At 40.0% G+C, this 18,847-nt stretch overlaps 2 protein-coding genes across 2 annotated transcripts in view; both read left to right on the top strand.

Annotated features, from left to right (window-relative positions):
* Positions 1-12,280, top strand: part of Pik3c2a (phosphatidylinositol-4-phosphate 3-kinase catalytic subunit type 2 alpha) — a 110,538-nt gene extending 98,258 nt beyond the window's left edge. Inside the window, exons 25-33 of the mRNA XM_057777084.1 lie at positions 976-1,132; positions 1,741-1,850; positions 2,683-2,890; positions 4,459-4,583; positions 6,348-6,465; positions 6,552-6,624; positions 7,172-7,281; positions 7,365-7,490; positions 9,422-12,280. Of these exons, the coding sequence (XP_057633067.1) occupies positions 976-1,132; positions 1,741-1,850; positions 2,683-2,890; positions 4,459-4,583; positions 6,348-6,465; positions 6,552-6,624; positions 7,172-7,281; positions 7,365-7,490; positions 9,422-9,604 (1,210 nt within the window). The 3' untranslated portion in view covers positions 9,605-12,280. The remainder of the gene's footprint in view (positions 1-975; positions 1,133-1,740; positions 1,851-2,682; positions 2,891-4,458; positions 4,584-6,347; positions 6,466-6,551; positions 6,625-7,171; positions 7,282-7,364; positions 7,491-9,421) is intronic.
* Positions 12,281-15,409: 3,129 nt separating this feature from the next.
* On the top strand, positions 15,410-17,924 carry Rps13 (ribosomal protein S13). The gene is made up of 6 exons (XM_057777085.1): positions 15,410-15,531; positions 15,685-15,733; positions 15,851-15,929; positions 16,558-16,727; positions 17,152-17,252; positions 17,845-17,924. Exons 1-6 carry the CDS (start codon positions 15,509-15,511, stop codon positions 17,876-17,878), a joined length of 456 nt encoding a protein of 151 aa, XP_057633068.1. The 5' UTR covers positions 15,410-15,508; the 3' UTR covers positions 17,879-17,924.
* The last annotated feature ends 923 nt before the right edge of the window (positions 17,925-18,847 follow it).

The following is an 18,847-nucleotide window of genomic DNA, read 5'->3' on the forward strand; positions in this document are numbered from 1 at the left end:
TTTATTTTTAAGATTTATTAATTATGTATACAATGTTCCTCCTGCATGTACTCCTTCCTCCTGCATGTACTCCTCTATGCCAGAAGAGGGCACCAGAACCTCATTACAGATGGTTATGAGCCATCATGTGGTTGCTGGGAATTGAACTTAGGACCTCTGGTAGAACAGCCAGTGTTCTTAACCTCTGAGCCATCTCTCTAGCCCCTAACTCTGCATATTTTTGTAACCACTGTTGAATCTCTCTTTGGTCATAAAGATTTATTAGTAATCATTTTTGTGAAAATTTCATATTTAAGTTCTGTCCCAATGCTGAAGTTGCTATGTAATAGTTTTCCTCAAAATGTGAACATTCAGGGATTATAGAAAGGCAAAACTCCTGGTGCTGTTATAAAAGGAAGTTGCCAGGCGTGGTGGTGCGCACCTTTAATCCCAGCACTCGGGAGACAGAGGCAGTTGGATCTCTGTGCATTCAAGCCCAGCCTGGTCTACAAAGTGAGTTTCAGGACAGCCAGGACTGTTAACACACCGAAACCCTGTCTCAAAAAAAATCATTCAGAAGCTTAATATTAATTATAAATGTTTGATCAATGACTCAGGCTATTATTAGTTAGCTCTTACATTTTTAAATTAACCCATATTTTTTATCAATGCTTTGCTACATGGATCATAGCTTGTTACCTCATTTTTTACATTTTGCTTCCTTGGTGGCTGGCTAGAGTCTCCCAGACTCCACCCTTCTCCTGTTTTTCTGCTTGGATTTCCTGACTGGCTCTATCCTGCCTTGCCATAAGCCAAAGCAGTTTTATTTATCAACCAGTGAGAGCAGCACAGCATGCAGAAAGACATCCCACAGCATGCTGTTTCCCACTTGAATATTATTGTAGCTCACGTGGCTTATTTAATAACTTTTAACAGCAATGGTAGCATTTATTTTAAGTATGTTGTGTAAATATGCTCTGTGTTTACTTTCAACAGGGATCGAGCTCCTTTTGTGCTTACCTCTGACATGGCATACGTCATTAATGGGGGTGAAAGGCCCACCATTCGTTTCCAGTTGTTTGTGGACCTCTGCTGTCAAGCCTACAACTTGATAAGAAAGCAAACAAACCTCTTTCTTAACCTTCTCTCACTGGTAACTGTTCTTTATTGGCATTGAATTATATACTAAAACCTCTATGTTTTGATATTTTAAGAAGGATGTTTTATTCTTTTGGAATAAAATTGGCTATAGTCACAGTTGTCAAAATTTTAGTGCAATATTTTTAGATTACTGATATAAGTACTCACTGTCTGATTCCACTGATTAAAAACTACAAAAAGTCAGGAGAGTGGTGACGCTAGAGTGGAAAGGGGCGATGGCTGCTGGTGAGTGAGTGTGTATTTGTGTCTCTAGATCTACGTGTATTCTAGTGGCAAACATTTGTTAAGCTGTCTCGTCAGGATCTCTGCAGTTCCTAGGATAAGTAGTACACCTAAGTAAAAAGAACAGAAACAACCAAAACGTGCTGTAATGATTGTGAGTGGAGTTGTTATAGTAAGCATAGGCCTAGGAGGGAGATCAAGAATGTATGTGTTTACTTCCATAAATGGACTTTTCTTCCAGCGAGGTGTATGACTTTTCTCATTTGTAAGAGTCACTTAGATACCCAGGATATTAACAAACTCAAGTCTTTGATAAATTTTGTTTCTTTAATTCTAAGTACTTGACCAAGAGAAATTTTAATATTTTTTCTTCTATAGATGATTCCTTCAGGTTTGCCAGAACTTACAAGTATTCAGGATTTGAAGTATGTTAGAGATGCACTTCAGCCCCAAACTACAGATGCTGAGGCTACCATTTTCTTCACTAGGTATGACATGTTAATTATGTCAAGATGTAAAGGGTTAGGGGTGTAGCTCAGAGGTAGAGTGCTTATCTTTTCCTCTGAAAGATCCTGGGTGTTCATTCACCAGCACTGAAAGAAAAAAAACTACTAAAAGGTGCAGCAGTGCTTAGAAAAATGTTATTCCTTTCAAAGTGTAATCTCAAGGTTATTTAGTATGATTTCCACTGGATGAATTCTGCTTATAAGTGTATTTCTAAGAAACATGTTTCTACATTAATGATAATGTGCTTTTTAAGGTTTCCTTCTGAAATGATTCTATTTTCAAGATTCTACAATAATAGCTTCTATGAATTCCACAACACAGCAGCCGACTGATACTCTAGGGCTGTAAACTATTTCTTCATGACAGTATTTGAAGTGCATGCCAGTTAACAGCTAGCATTTGGATATCATTGCTGTTTTCAATAAAAACAGATCTTTTGGGCAAACATGTTCTGAAGACCCAGTGACCATACTCACTGACTTCTGCTGTCATGTTTCTCAGCAGGGAAGAATGAGCTTGCATCGACGTGTCCTTTTCCTCTTGCTTTCTTCCTCTCGGTAGAGAGGAGGTTTGAAGCACTGACCTGGCTGGGCTGTGGTGATGCATGCCTTTAATCCTAGCACTTAGGAGGCAGAAGCAGGCAGATCTCTGTGAGTTCAAGGCTAGCCTGGTCTACAAGAGCTCCAAAGCTACAGAGAAACCCTGTCTCGGAAAACTCAAAAAAAAAGGGGGGGGGGTCATTTTTTATTATCTTGAATTTAGCGCGTGTCTCCATGTAAACTTACTATTAACAAATTTCTGATTCTTTTCTAGGCTGATTGAGTCAAGTTTGGGAAGCATTGCCACAAAGTTTAACTTCTTCATTCATAACCTTGCTCAGCTCCGTTTTTCTGGTCTTCCTTCTAATGATGAGCCCATCCTTTCATTTTCACCAAAAACATACTCCTTTAGACAAGATGGTCGAATCAAGGAAGCCTCTGTTTTCACATATCACAAGAAATACAACCCAGATAAACACTATGTAAGTTTGTTCAACATGTGTAGATTATCATGTGTAAGGTTTTTGTTGTCCTTCATACATTTTTCACTGATTGCTGAAGTTCTGAGCTTTGATTTTGTTTATGCTTGTTGTTTCCATGGATGGTCCAAAAATAAGTAAATATACCTAAAGAATTACTTTGATTTTTTTTTTTTTTTTGGACTGTTAATTTGCTTAGAAATAAATCATGATCTCTGTGAGTTTGAGACCAGCCTGTTCCAGGACAGGCTCAAAAGCCACAGAGAAACCCTGTCTCGAAAAAAAAAAAAAAACCAAAAAAAAGAAAAAAAAGAAATAAATCATGAAGGTCAAAATACATTCCTTCTTTTAGTGTCAGAGTATTTTCTTTTTCCTTCCATCTTTTTTTAGTTTCAAAGGTAAATCTTGCTTACTGAAACATATTTAACCAATATAATTCAAAAAGTTTTAAAGTTTCATCAGGGCATGGTGATGTACACCTTAATCCGAGCACTCAGGAGACAAGAGGCAGGCACATCTTTGTGATCGAGGCCAGCCTGATCTATATACCTACTTCCAGGACAGGCAGGGCTGATTAGAGAGACTTAACAAAAAAGTCTTAAGCTCCCATTATACTTTTCAGTTCAGTATTTTCCTATTTGTTTGTGTCACTGGCAATCAAACCCAGGGTTTTAACCACTACATAGCATTTATTTATTAAACATACGCATAAAACTTGTTCTTTGTTTTTCTCTGAAGGGGTCTTAGCCCTGGTTGTCATGGAACTCTCTGTGTAGACCAGGCTAGCCTCAAACTTGGAGAGCCACATTTGTTGGACTGCCAAGTGCTAGAATAAAGACTGTTGCCACCATGGCCTACCACCTTATATTTAAGCAACTCCAGGATTTGTATTATTTTTTACATACTCTCCCGTGGCTATTATTATTCACCCTTGTGCTGTCTTGTTTGTTGTTGTTTTTCGCTCTCTTTTTCTATGCTGAGAGTCAGTTCCAAGGTCTCAGGTATGCTAGCCGTATGCTGTGCTACTGAGCTACACCTCTATCCTCCATGCTAATACTTTCTTAGATAATGCTTTTTTAAATCTATGATTAATATATTTTTAGAAAGTCGTTTCACTTTAATTTTAATCTCTTTGTTGAGGTTATATTGCCATTGATTTATAATGGCACTGGAAAGTGTACTCAGTTTACATACACATGCGTACACACATGTGCCTTGGGCTTTCTATGGATGTACCTGACTCTTCTTGCAATCATGTTCAATACTTTCTTTAAATAAACCTTTTTCCTTTTTGTTGGAAATGCACTAAGTGTATATGTTTGAGAAGTATATTATATTTAAGCATGGAAACAAAAGTGCTCACTTCCAAGTTTAATTTGAATCTTCTAGTAGTTAAGTTCAGTCTCAGAATGCAGTGTGTGCTATATAAATACATTGAACTCTATTCACAACCTGTTTCCTGTTAGTGACTTATATTCCCAAGGGTAAAAGCACTTACTTGTACTAAAACTTTTGTATCAGGAAAGAAATTTTATTATAATGTAATGTGCCTATCATTGATTTCCTTCTAGATTTATGTAGTCCGAATTCTGAGAGAAGGACACCTTGAACCATCATTTGTATTCCGGACATTTGATGAGTTTCAGGAACTGCACAATAAGCTCAGCATAATTTTTCCACTTTGGAAGTTACCTGGGTATGTTCCTATCCTGGCAAAAATTTATTCTTATTTTCCTATGTAGAAACTATTTTTACATGCAAGTGGTTAACAGTTAAAATAATAAGTACCTTGTACAGTACTGAACATAGATAAGGAGCTTAAATTTTGTGTTGAATGAACATGTGACTAAAATCTTAAAGCTAGGACTGGTGGCACATGTACACTGGAGGCAGAGGAAGAGGACACTGCAAGTTTCAGGTGGGTCTGGTTTCAGAGAACTGTTTTAAGTATGTACCCATTGTCTTAAAAACCAAAACAACAACCAAGGTGTGAGCTTTGAAGACGCCTGATTTGTCACCTTGATTGTATGTGTCAACTAAGATAATGGAATCTTGGTTTTAAAATGTCACATGCTACAGCTGCATAAATCATCCATATGAGCCATACTGACTCTGTGATAAATAGTAAACCTGAGGTCAGATGTTATGGCTTAGCTGGTAAAGGCTCTTTCTTCCAAACCTGACAACTCAGACCTCAACATGTGCCATGGCTTAACACTGACCCCTTGCCAGTTACCACTGAAATTCTTAGATGTAATTTTTTTTTTTTTTTTTTTTTGGTCATTTCAGTTTTTCTGTGTGTACAGTCTTGGCTGTCCTGGTCACTGTGTAGACCAGGCTGGCCTTGAACACAGAGATTTACCTGCCTCTGCCTCCCAAGTGCTAAGATTAAGGGCACTGCCTCACAGATGTTTTAATCTTCAATGCTTACTTTTTTAAAAGATAATTTTTCATTTTAAATTGTATATGTGTGTTGTGTATGTTTACTGTGTTGGTGGCTGCAGAGGCATTGATCCCATAGAGCTGGAGTTACAGTGGCCATTGTGAGCTGACCAATGTGGGTGCTGGGAACTGAACTCAGGTTCTCTGCAAGAACAGTACATGCCCTTAACTGCTGAGCCGTCTCTTTTGCCCCTAGTGCTTAGCTTTTTATCTGACTCCTTTTGTAAAACCTCAGATTAAAAAAGCTTACAGCTTTCCTTTGCCATATTCTTGTCATACGAGATTTCAAAAACATGGAGACAAGATGGGTATCAAAGTCTGTTACGGATGGGTGTGGATCTCTGAGTAAAAGGCCAGCCAGGGATACATAGTGAGACCTTGTCTCAGACAATAAAGAGTTTCTTACTGTGTGTACTCTCATTTTCTTATCATCACCAAAGTAAGAATTAAGATAATGGTTTTGGCACCTGATTTAGGTTCTATGTCATTGTTTGTGTATCTTTATGATTATTGAGTAATGATTCTTTTAGAGACAAGATCAGGTAAATATTTGTGAATGATTAAAGTTGAAACCAATATCAGAAAATTAGTAACAAATACAGGAAACTAGTAGGGCATGCTTCTTTTTCTTTCCTCTTTTCTCCCAGGGAGGGGGTTGTTGAGATAGGGTCTCTCTTTTTTTTTTTTTTTTTTTTGGCCTGGAATTTGCTTTGTAGCTCAGAGTGTCCTTCAACTCCTGATCTACCCATCTCTACCTCCCAAGTGGTACCGAGATTACAGACATGTGCCACCATGCCCAACTAACACATGCATCTTGATGCCAAGGCTTAAATGAAGAAAATGAATAATTGAATAGTTTATTCCTAGTGTTTTGAATCACACCTGCAAAATGTAATAGGTTAAAACCACACTTTTGTGTCTTAAAAATATATTTCTAGGTAAATATTGTGCATGATACTCTACAAATATTTTCTGATAAAATCATTTAAATCTCGCTGTTTTTCTTTATCTTTTGTAGCTTCCCTAATAGGATGGTTCTGGGAAGAACACACATAAAAGATGTAGCAGCCAAAAGGAAAATTGAATTAAACAGTTATTTACAGAATTTGCTGAATGCATCAACAGATGTAGCAGAGGTGACTTTCCAATATAAGTAAATAACACAGTCTACCTTTGTGTCATGTAATATTTAACTAATGAACTTTTTTCTCTTTTATCTTAGTGCGATCTTGTTTGTACTTTTTTCCACCCCTTACTTCGTGATGAGAAAGCTGAAGGAATAGCTAGGTCTGCAGGTGAGACTTTTTCCCGTCGGTTGATAACTCATCACTTTTGTGATGGGTGGGGGTTGATGTGTGTTAGCGCACATGCATGTGTGTGGGGGCTAGAAATCTGTTTGGGGTGTCTTCAGGTGTCTCTCTTGGATTTTTTTTTTTTTTGAGATTTATTTTATGTACATGAGTATTTTGCCTGAATGTATATATGTATACCATGTACATGCTATAGAGGTCAGAAGAACGAATTAGATGTTATGGGTGGTTGTAAGCACTCCGTGGATACTGGGAATCTAATCCAGGTTCTTTGTAAGAGCAATAAATTTTCTGTCTCCCTCCTTCCCTTCCTTTCTCTCAATAGGTTAGTCTTTCTAAGTCCGTTTCTAGAAAAACTTAGCATTCCTAATAATTAGCTTGTGATTACAAAAAAAAGTACAAATTAGTGGCAAATGAGGTTTACTTTTCCCGTCCACTTCCCCTCGCCCTGCCCTCGTGCAGCAGTTCTTTTGTTGAACTGTGGACCTTTGCAGGCACGTTGAGATAAAGAGGAAAGTATTTCTATTTTCAGGTGCAGGTTCCTTCAGCCCTACTCTGGGCCAAATAGGAGGAGCAGTGAAGTTATCTGTGTCTTACCGAAATGGCACCCTCTTCATCATGGTGATGCACATCAAAGACCTTGTGAGTGGTTACAAATGCTGACTGCTGAGAAGATCTGTACCTGGTGGGAAGCATCACTGTTAAGAGACTGCTTTTCTTTATAGGTTACTGAAGATGGGGCCGACCCAAATCCATATGTCAAAACATACCTACTTCCAGATACCCACAAAACATCAAAACGTAAAACCAAAATTTCACGTAAAACTAGGAACCCAACATTCAATGAAATGGTAAGCTAAACTTCATTTCTCAAAAGTTCTCACCTTGCTGCCTTGCATAACTATTTTGGGGGGCAGAGTAGACACATTATTTATGGACCTTAGCATTTAATTCACACAAAAAAATGTCTGGATAGAGATTGGAAGACAACTTGAATTTATTTTTGTTTTGTTTTGTTTTTGACACTCAGTCCTGGAATTTAGCTACTTAGACCAAGCTGGCCTTGAACTCACAGAGATCCACCTACCTCTGTCTCCAGAGCTTTGGGATTAAAAACATATACCACCACACCCGGCTTGACAACTTGAATTTTTATCAAGATTATGAATGTATCAAGACCCGTAGAAAAGCCAGGCATGGGGCTAGAGAAATGGCTCAGCACTTAAGAGCACTTGTTTTTTCAGAGGACTGGAGTTCAGTCCCCAGCAACTATATCATGGGGGCTTACAATTGCCGATAACTCCAGTTTCACGGAATCTGGCACCATCTTCTTTTTTTTTTTTTTTTTTTTTTTTCTTTTTTCGAGACAGGGTTTCTCTGTGGTTTTGGAGCCTGTCCTGGAACTAGCTTTTGTAGACCAGGCTGGTCTCGAACTCACAGATATCCGCCTGCCTCTGCCTCCCGAATGCTGGGATTAAAGGCGTGCGCCACCACCGCCCGGTATTTGGCACCATCTTCTGACTTCCTAAGGCACCCACACATGTATGACATACACGTGAATTAAAATAATAATAATAATAATAATAATAATAATAATAATAATAATAATAAAAGGTAATAAATAAAATTTAAAGAGAAAAACGTCAGGTGGGCTGGTACATTCCTGTACTTGTAGCACTTAAGAGTCGAGGCAGGAAGATTAGAATGTGAATTTAAAGTTAGCCTGGGTTACATAGCAAATTTGAAGTCAACCCGGGCCGTCTAGATATACCCTGTCTCAAATACATACACACAGAGAGCCCTCTAGAGGGTCATCCACTCTTTAAAAACACATGCAGCACTTACCAAAGAACACTTGGTGTTAGTCTTATAAAACAATGGTGGGATTTTTAGTGAATTTTCCCCTAGTTGATACTATACTGTCAAGACAAAGACATACAAGCAAGTGTTCTTCTGGTTGTTTTAGTCAAACAGTGAGAAGGTCTAAGTTAAAGAAATATTTCTCAGAACTTACTGTGAAGGTTTTTTTTTTTGTTGTTTTGTTTTTTTGTTTTTTTTTTTTTTTGGTTTTTCGAGACAGGGTTTCTCTGTGGCTTTGGAGTCTGTCCTGGAACTAGCTCTGTAGACCAGGCTGGTCTCGAACTCACAGAGATCTGCCTGCCTCTGCCTCCCGAGTGCTGGGATTAAAGGCGTGCGCCACCATCGCCCGGCCCTTACTGTGAAGTTTTGTGGAAAAATAAACATTTTAAGTGCTGTAATGAGGATTTGAGCTAGCAATAGCTTTGAGCACTGCAGATCTGCTGCAAACTACATTCTATGTGGGTTTGTCTCTTCTTGTGAATAAAAGGTTACCACTTCCTGGCATTTGACAGAACAATGAAATTTTAATCTGATTTTGCAAAATAATTTTAAAATTTTATTTTCCAACTTGCTTTCCTTTCATCCTCTTTTTTTCTCGAGCTATTAAATCATCTTAAGGTAATCACCAGGTAATTTTTCCCTGCCCCATCACTTGCATCTCTCAGAACCCATATCTGAGGATTTGGAGGTTGTTTTGTTTTTTGACAATGATTGGTCCTGCTTTCTACAGTCTCTTTGTTAAACACTGACAGAAATAATAGTTCAATCCAGTATTCCAGAAATTAAAACTTGCTCCTGATACATCGAGACAAGTCCCGCTTCTATATTCACTGCCATTCATTGTGTTACTCTTTGACTGATACCTTCATACTTTACTGAAGATATTCCAAGAAACCAAATCTTACCATTTTCCCCCCTCTAGCTTGTGTATAATGGATACAGCAAAGAAACCTTGAGACAGAAAGAACTTCAACTGAGTGTCCTCAGTGCAGAATCTCTGCGGGAGAATTTCTTCTTGGGTGGAATAACCCTGCCGTTGAAAGATTTCAACTTGAGCAAAGAGACAGTTAAGTGGTACCAGCTGACTGCGGCCACATACCTATAAACCGTGGATTTCTGAGCGTTGGAAGCAAGGAGTTATAAATGTATGCACATGTGTGTACACACAAACACACACTTGGGAACTTTGTATATTTTTATATGTTGGCAGAAACTATAAACTTAAATATACTTGCAGTATTTCAACACATCTGTTGGACCAACTGTCACATAACTAACTTAAAGATTTAGGGAAGCCATTGCTGTTTCAAAATCGTTCTGTTAAATGCTACCAATCCCAAACTTAATATATAGTATATAGTAAGTCCTCAAAAAGACTTTGAGATAAATAATACTGTATCATTTCGGCCACCTTGTCTGCATTCTTTCTACACAGACACAGCAAATTGGTTTTCCTGTTATGCACCTCACAGCCTTTACCACTGTGTACGTTCACAGACACCAAAGGAAAGGAAAGATGCAGCTGCTACTCAACAGGCTGAAAAGCAAAGCACAAATAGTAGGCAGAATGCTAAGAACTACTAAGTAGTTTATAGAAGTAGAGAAAAAATACTATTTTTATTCCTTGTTAAAGCCTTTTCAGAGTAAGTGCCAATCACTGGAGTTGTAAATAGTGGTGCCTTACTTAACTTTCTCTGCGTCGTTGGCACTTCATTCTGATTAGAGTAGTTTCCGTTCATTTCACCTTAATGAGGACAGGTATCAGGTACATTTACTAATAATTTCCCCGCAAAAATACTATGTTCTCTACTTCTGATTGTGACTTAGTTATTTTAACTATTAAGCTATTTGATTTAATGTTTGTTGCCCAGTAACTGAATGAGATTCATTGATGTTGCTGCATTCTAAATTCTATCATTCCATTATAATCCTATGTTTATATGTAGGGGTGTGAACTGAAATTGGAGTTTCACGTCTATGTATTTATACTTTACTCCCTCATTAAACAAATGGAAATTGTTTGGCCTTGTGCCCATTTTTGTTTGGTAAGAGGCCCAGGAAAAGAACGGTAGGATCCAGACTGAATTTTAATATAAACATTTTACGGAAGGTGTTGTGTAAACTCTCCTGTATTTGTAAACATTGTACATTCACATAAAAGAATTATTTTCTGTAATACAAGGAAATTCAGAATTACAAGAGAGGAGTTTGAAGTTACTATAGTGTAACCATTAAGAATAAGATTCATTTTTATTTCTCCTTTCAGACATAACTTTGTTTAGTTTTAGTAAACATGTAAATATGACAGACTTCATGGTGAGAATAGAATTTCAAATATTTTTAGAATGGTAATAGAGATGTAGCAAGTCTGGTAGTCATGAGAAAACTGACAAACTACTTAATGAAGGGTAATACCAAGAGAGGACAATCTGATTCAGTTTGCTGATGAAATTTTTGGAAAGTGTACAAAGTGATTAGCAGAAATGATGCTTACAGAGCTAAATAAGAGTCAAGGGTGTTATCGTTGGAATAGATTTTTAAAGAAATCAAAACTTGAAATTTTTGGTGCCTAACACTATGGTCCACTTTTAAGGAAATCTGAGTATAGTATATGAATTTTTATATTAAAATGTGTTGATAAATTAAAATAAGATCAAAGCACCGTTGTCTAGTTTTTCCACAATTAATATTTCCTTAAATTGTTTTGTAAATGTACGTAGCACTAGAATTGTTTTTTTCTTTTGAGAGAGACCTAATTCCATTCCATGATTCACCTATCTACTTCTTTAAAAAGATGTTCTTTTTGAAAGATTGCCTTTGATGGAACTCAGTGTGGACTTTTGTGATCTGTTACAGCACATCTTAGCACAATAATAGAACTTGGAAAGGTAATGTCACTTTCCAGTGACAAGAAATCTGATTCATATCTAAAAGTATATATTATGATTAATACTGTATAGTTAAGAATTCAGAAGAAAAGATAATATTTTCTCTTAATTTAACTCAATCTGTGCCTCCTTTGGTCGTTAAAACACATATTCTAATATAAGTTATTTGTAAAATGCTAACTTCAGCCCATACCAAAAATAGCACTAGGGAGGAGAGAATAGCCTCTTTGCACTACTGCAGTCAAGTATAAATCAACTCGCTTTCTACAAACTTTTTAACACTTACCTTAAAATACATCTGAAAACAAAACCCTAAACTGGCCAAGACACTAACTTTTTTGTATAATCATTTATAACTACCTTTGTCAAGTAAAAATAATTCTGCTACCTAGAAGTCCTGTGCCAGAATTCTTTGTTCTTGGCAGTGCTCTAGGATCTGAAGATGATGGTTCATTCCAACCTGTTGTCTCTGAGGAATCCACTGAGAACTGGCACCAATGCTTTTTAGTACTGTGTTTATGTGAATCGAGTTGTTAAAGCATGTATCTTTTTTACATATTTTTTTTCAAATTAAAGTGTATAAAACTTCAAAATCTTGCCTTAAGCTGTTTTAATTCTTTCTAGGATTCATGAATTGTGGCATTTAAAAATTCACTTTTGATAATTTAAAAAAAAACACTGAAGCCCTGCTATTAAAATACACATTTACTTACATGCTGTTTACTAGCAGTGCAAATATGGATGTGATTACTGGTGTCATCTGTAAGAACCAAATGCTTTAATTATATCAGCATAGTGAAGATGTATAATATTTTTATTAATACTTGGAATATATTCAGTGGCTTGAATGTGACTTCATAACTATACTACAATTATATTAAAATATTTCTGAAATAAAGAACTCAATCTGTCTTTTCTTGTCTTAATATTTTGGTTTCAAACTTTTATAACAGTGTTCTTTGTATCTCACCCAGGAGTTTATAAAGTTTAGTAATCCTGGATTTCAGATCTGTCAGACTTCCCTAAAATGTCTAAAAAGAGAGTTTGAATTGCTATCTAAGTGTGATTCTTTGAAGGTTTGGATATCATTTTTCTACAGCCCATCACTATTCCTGAGATGTGAAGTCTTCTGTAGATGTGGTTCCTGGTCTCTGACAGTTCACTTAAACAGTAATAATAGAGCAACGATCACATTCAGTGCAAATTCTAACACCATACCTTTACTCCTGGGTATGGGCATGAGACTGGATCTCTATACTGTGAAAAAGAATCTAAACACCCTGAAAGGACAATTAAAGTATGTAGGCTTACTCTTTGAATAAGTGCCTGCCTAACTTCCTGCCAGGCTGTTTGGAGGTGCTGGCGTACAAATAGTATTGTAGATAGGGGGCTAGAGATGATGCAGTGGTTACAATGGCTTCCTGCTGTTGTAAAGGACTAGAGTTTGGTTCCCGGTACAAAGGCACAACTGCGTATTACTCTAGCTCCTAGGGATCCAGTGTCCTTGTGGCCTCTGCGGCCACTGTACGCCACATGCACAGCCATATATTCATGTAATAATCTTTAAGAAGTCCTGGAGGCTGGAGAGGTCACTGAGGGGTTAAGAGCTTATTGCTCTCGCAGAGGACTTGGGTTCAGTTTCAAGCACCCACATGGCAGCTAAGAATTCTGTGACTCTAGGTCCAAAGGATCTGATATCCTCTTCTGGCCTCCATGGGCACTGCAGGTACTGTGGTACAAAGACATAAATTCATTTAAGTGTAGACTTCTTTTTCATTTGTTTCCTGGCTGCCCAGACCCGAATAATCACACAGAAACTATATATTATTCCAATACGGCTTGACCAATGACTCGGGAGTATTTCTAGCTAGCTCTTAACCCATTTCTATTATTTTATCTTTTACCACAAGGCTCATGGTTTGCTGGTAAGGTTCCAGTGTCATCCTCTGGCAGCTACACAGTGCCTCCTGACTCCACTTTCTTTCCTCCTCTATCTCTGCTTGATTTCCTGCCTTGCTATATTCTGCCGTGCCATAGGTCAAAGCAGCTTCTTTATTAACCAATGGCAATAAAACATTCATAGCATACAGAGGACTCCCACATCAAGTATGTACATACATATATATACACACACATTTAAAAATATATTTTTTTTTCAGGTAGACAACATGTTGCTATGTATAGGATCAGAAGAAACGTGCCTGGAATGTTTAGCAATAAAGTGGGAGGACATGAGGCCATCTCAATGCATATTTCAAATGCACTGAGAAAGTGTAAAAAGGGCCCCTGGGATGGCTCAGTGAGTAAAAGTGCTTGCTATACACTGACAAGCTTAGTTTTGATTTCCAAAGCCAGGGGAAGGTGAAAATATTGAACAGACTCCATAATGTTGTCCTATTATATTCCCCATACTCAACACTTTCTTAAAAACTTTATATTTTATGTATGAGTGCCATGCAAATATACTTGCATGTCAGTAGAGGGGATCAGATACTATTATAGAAGGTTGTGAGCCACCATGTGGTTGTTGGGAGTTGAACACAGAACCACTGGAAGAGCAGCCAATGCTCTTAACCCCTGAGCCATCTCTCTTCTGCCTCCTCACCACCACTTTTAAAAAAAAAAAAAAAAAAAGTTAAAAAATTTAGAGGCATTTACACAGGAGCAATGCACTTATTTGACCACTAGGTGGACAATGGGTTGTATAAAGAATGGGGTACCATTTAAACCACCTGAGAAAGGATGGATAGGATGGGGTATCCGTGGAAACAAGTAATTATACGCTTCCGTAATGAGATGTGTTGGGGTGACTCATAGAAATGAAAAGGAATAAAGAACCCTGAATTTATATTTTGGGCAAATGTGTTAAACTGAAATGAAGGGCTCTAGTTTATGGATGATGAATTGAAGCCAAATTTGATGTACGGGTCGCATATCTGGGCTAAAAGTATGAATCTGGTTAATTATTCAAATATATTTTTGCAGCCAGGCAGTGATGACGCCTTTAATCCCAGCACTTCGGAGGCAGAAGCAGGTGGATCTCTGTGAGTTCAAGGCCAGCCTGGTCTACAGCATAAGTTCCAGTCCAGCCAGGGCTGCACGGAGAAATCCTGTCTTGAAAACAAAACAAAAATCAAATATATCTTTGCTAGGAAAAATACAAATTTGGCTCAAGTTCCCAATGTTTTGGAAAACATTCAATTAGTGATGGGTTAAAAGCATGCAGCTGGACAGGGAGGGCATGGTGGCTCATGCCTTTCACCTAAGCACTGTCTCAAGGCAGAAGCAGAATTTCTTGTGTTCGAAGCTAGCCTTGTTTACAAGGGAGATCCTGTCTCAAAAAAAAAAAAAAAAACACGAAAAAAGGCAATGTTTTAAACTTCTCGCCCGTCACTTGTCAACAGGGTCTTGTAGATTTGAGTTTCCTCCTTCCCAAGCCCTTGCTTTTTATTTTCTGTTGCATTTGTAACAAGTTGTTCCATTCACCCATTCTTGGAACGCATTAATGGTGGGCCGGCACTAGGTCATCCTTAAAAGCTAAATTCCCTAGGGATGCCCTTTCCCCCTCATCTTCTCCAAACTGCTTTCCTGGTCCCCAGCTCTTCTCAGCCGGGTCCGCGGCTCAGCAAAGGCGCAGGCAGCGAAGGACAGAGGCCGGCTCTGTGCTAGCCTAGGGTTAACGCTCTGGAGAGGAGGGAGGCGCCGGCTGCGCGGAGGCGGAGGCACGGCGGTCTCTTCGATGCAGCGCTCACGCCGCACCGCTCGAGTCTGGGGCTAGTAAGCGAGCCCTGACGAACCGCTGACCCCGCAGCTTACCCAAATCCTCCAGCCCGGGGCTCGATCCCACCCTATGTTCTCAGAAACGGCCTTCACTTAGGGGTTAGACTGACTTCCGGATCTGCCATTGAGGCTCGGCGGGAACTCAACTAAAACTGAGGCGTGACGTCTCGCCGCAATGCCTTCTGGGACACGTAGTCAAGCGGGCGCCCGTGGCCGCACCGTATAGCCCCGCCCGCCCCGCGTTGGATGAAGCGTGTACGTGTGGCGTCACTTCCTGCGTATCTTGGCTTCCTGCGGAGTTTCCTCCCTCGTTCTCTCTTTGCTGCCAGACCTCCGCCATCATGGGTCGCATGCACGCTCCCGGGTGAGCCGCGGCGCCAAACCGGGTTGTGGGGCTGGAGCTGGGGCGCTAGGGCGCGGGGCAATGAGAGGAGGAGGATGCGGGCTGCAGGTGGGGAGACCGCCGGGCTGCTTGAGCCGCGGGCCCCCATTTCACACCCTGTGCTTCTGTTCTCAGGAAGGGCCTGTCCCAGTCGGCGCTGCCCTACCGCCGCAGCGTCCCCACGGTGAGTAGAGGCGGCGGGTTGGGGGGCAGCATGGGGTGGGGAAGGGGATCTGAGGCCCGAGGGGAAGGTTGCTGTTGGGCTTTCTTATGCTGAGGCCGATTTCTGTTCCACGTACAGTGGCTGAAGCTGACGTCTGACGACGTGAAGGAACAGATTTACAAACTGGCCAAGAAAGGCCTCACTCCCTCCCAGATAGGTGAGTGTTGGTGTCGTCTCTAACTTCTACTCTCGTGTGATCTGGAAAGACAAACGTGCCTAATCCGTGCGTCGGACACGCGTTTCCCAGCTTCCACAGCTAGACGAGCATCTGGGATCACGTCACATCTAGATGTGAATTGACTGGGACTTTGTACAAACGGCAGATAATATGTTTCTGTTAATGTGGTTCTGGGGTGTAGGATAAGTGGTCATAGGAAAACATGCTCGCTAAGACTTGAGTATACTACAGATACTGAGAACAAAGAATTTGAGAGGGACTCAGCTCATCAGAAGTAGTTTGAGATTTAAAAGGAATAGCATATGCGGTTTTCAAAATTGGTATAAATACACCTTCAGGCGGTTTTAGTTAGGGTAAGATATAAAGGCAGAGATCTCATTGGTTCCTTTGGTCAGCTGTATTCTAGCAGCCACACTGTGATGATGGTGTTCCAACATTCGTGGTTTCCACCAGAAGGGCTTCTTCCGTGTTGGGTAGACCTTCCTTGGATGTCTGAGTGAGCTGCAAGCGCTGTTAGGTTGACTAATCGGAGGAAATTTGGAGGGCCTTGCTATCAGGGCTTTATTACATGCTCAAGTTTGTGTTAGAAATTGCTTGCTTTTTTCAGGTGTGATCTTGAGGGACTCTCACGGTGTAGCCCAGGTCCGTTTTGTGACTGGTAATAAAATCTTGAGAATCCTTAAATCCAAAGGCCTTGCCCCTGATCTCCCTGAGGATCTCTACCATTTGATTAAGAAGGCAGTCGCTGTCCGAAAGCATCTTGAGAGGAACAGAAAGGTAAGTGAGGACACAAATCTGGGATTGTGTAGCGATACTTGTCCTGGTCTTCAGGAGGCAGTGTGCATTTGAGTTTAATTCTGTCGGGTGGTTCTAGGCCCCCACTAATCAACATTCTAGTTTCTTTGATGTGGGTAGTTTGATTTTTTTTTCTCCCCTAAACATATCCAGTTGGTTCCAAATGTTGGGGGCTGTTGTAGCTTTTTAACAATTTCTATAGACCTAAATCTGCATCCTCAAATCGCCTCTGCTGTGGGTTTGGTGGTGTGTGCATATAATCTCAGCAAGGCCGGTGGATCTCTGAGTTTAAGGCCAGCCTGGTCTAGCAATTTGCAAGATACAAGATTGTTTAAAGCCTTAAGAACTTAGCCTTGGAAGGTGTTGGGTTACTTATTTGGTGGTTTTCTTAAATCTTATTTTTTAGGATAAGGATGCTAAATTCCGCCTGATTCTGATAGAGAGCAGAATTCACCGGCTGGCTCGTTACTATAAGACCAAGCGGGTACTCCCACCCAACTGGAAATAGTAAGTATATGCGTTTTGTTGAAGACTCAGCCAGACAGTAAGCAACGGTGGTAGTAGATAAGGAACTTGGTGGTACATGTTTTGCCTTTCTCGTCCTGTGGTTAAGTGCCATTTCAGCTCATCCCTGTCATGTGGGAAAGCATGCATAGGCGATAGATAATACCTAATCAAATGACAATGTTGGATCAAAATGTTATTTAGAGCTGGGTGTAGAGGCAGGCTGGTCTGCACAAGATCCTGTCTTATTAAAGAGAGAAAGGTCACACAAGAGGACCATGGTTGGCAAATGTGGTCTGACTCAGGAGTGGTCCTCTACCCCACCCGCATGGATTGTTCACCATGATGATCATCCAAACATTCAGTTTCTGCCAGGATAGGCATTTCCCTCGTGACCAGTCTTGCTCAGATGTCCGATGGAGCATTGCCATTCATCCTCCTGATTAAGTCTGTGGGGTTTGGGTTCTCACTCGGTTTGATGCATTGTGTGCAGTTGGGTATTTGAGCTGTTTGGGGATAGCTCTGGTAGTGAAGAAAGTTGTGAATGGATCCCCAAATCTAGTATTAATCCCAGCTTCTGTTTTCTTTTTTCCAGTGAGTCATCCACAGCCTCTGCTTTGGTGGCATAAATTCCCTTGTATACACAAGCAATAAAATCACTTTGAATAAATTCAAGTGTGTGCTTTTTTTTCTCTGTTGATCTTTTTTGGTGGGAACTGGTTTTTTGGCAGTTACTGATCAGCATGGACAGAAAGCTAGTGTCTGTTTACTTGGTTTTTCCTTTTTTTTTTTTTTTTTTTTTTTTTTTTTTTTTGCTTTTTCGAGACAGGGTTTCTCTGTGGTTTTTGGAGCCTGTCCTGGAACTAACTCTTGTAGACCAGGCTGGTCTCGAACTCACAGAGATCCGCCTGCCTCTGCCTCCCGAGTGCTGGGATTAAAGGCGTGCGCCACCACCGCCCGGCCTTTTTTTTGTTTTTGTTTTGTTTTTTTTTTTTGTTTTTTGAGACAGAGTTTTTCTGTGGTTTTGAAGCCTGTCCTGGAACTAGCTCTTGTAGACCAGGCTGGTCTCGAACTCACAGAGATCCGCCTGCCTCTGCCTCCCAAGTGCTGGGATTAAAGGCGTGCGCCACCACCGCCTGGCTTACTTGGTTTTTCTTAACTGCTATCTACCTGTAGACCTGAAAGACACTAGGAAGTGTGGGAGTGGAGTGTGCTTGGGGGGGGGGGGGGGGGTGAGTCCTTGATGCTTATGATTTTTATGTGTGAGGCATAACCATGGTTAGCTTCAGAAGTGTGCCCACATTGTACAGGCTGCTGGCTGAGAGCTGACTCGGTCTCTCTAGGGACTCTTGAGGAATGGCAACTTTTGGAATGAATTCTTTTTATTAACGTGTGTGCACATACTTGCCCATCTCCGTATATGGCCGCATCACAGTCATACAGTACTTCCAGAGACCAGAAGAGGGTGTTAGTTACTCTGGGATTGGAGTTAGAGAAGGTTTTGAGTTGTTGGTCCTGGGAACTGGACCTAATCTAAGTCTCAAATTATAGACTGAATATGTTGCCAGAACTATTAACTAGGCTGTAATAAGATATTT

The sequence above is a fragment of the Chionomys nivalis genome, chromosome 8 (assembly GCF_950005125.1).
Source record: "Chionomys nivalis chromosome 8, mChiNiv1.1, whole genome shotgun sequence".
Lineage (NCBI taxonomy): Eukaryota > Metazoa > Chordata > Mammalia > Rodentia > Cricetidae > Chionomys > Chionomys nivalis.

Bases quoted from the DNA above. Each gene is read 5' to 3' on its own strand.
- Rps13 (XM_057777085.1), top strand. From the start codon at position 15,509: ATGGGTCGCATGCACGCTCCCGG. The intron at 15,532-15,684 runs GTGAGCCGCGGC...TTCTGTTCTCAG, and splicing joins GGTCGCATGCACGCTCCCGG to GAAGGGCCTGTCCCAGTCGG. The intron at 17,253-17,844 runs GTAAGTATATGC...TCTTTTTTCCAG, and splicing joins CTCCCACCCAACTGGAAATA to TGAGTCATCCACAGCCTCTG.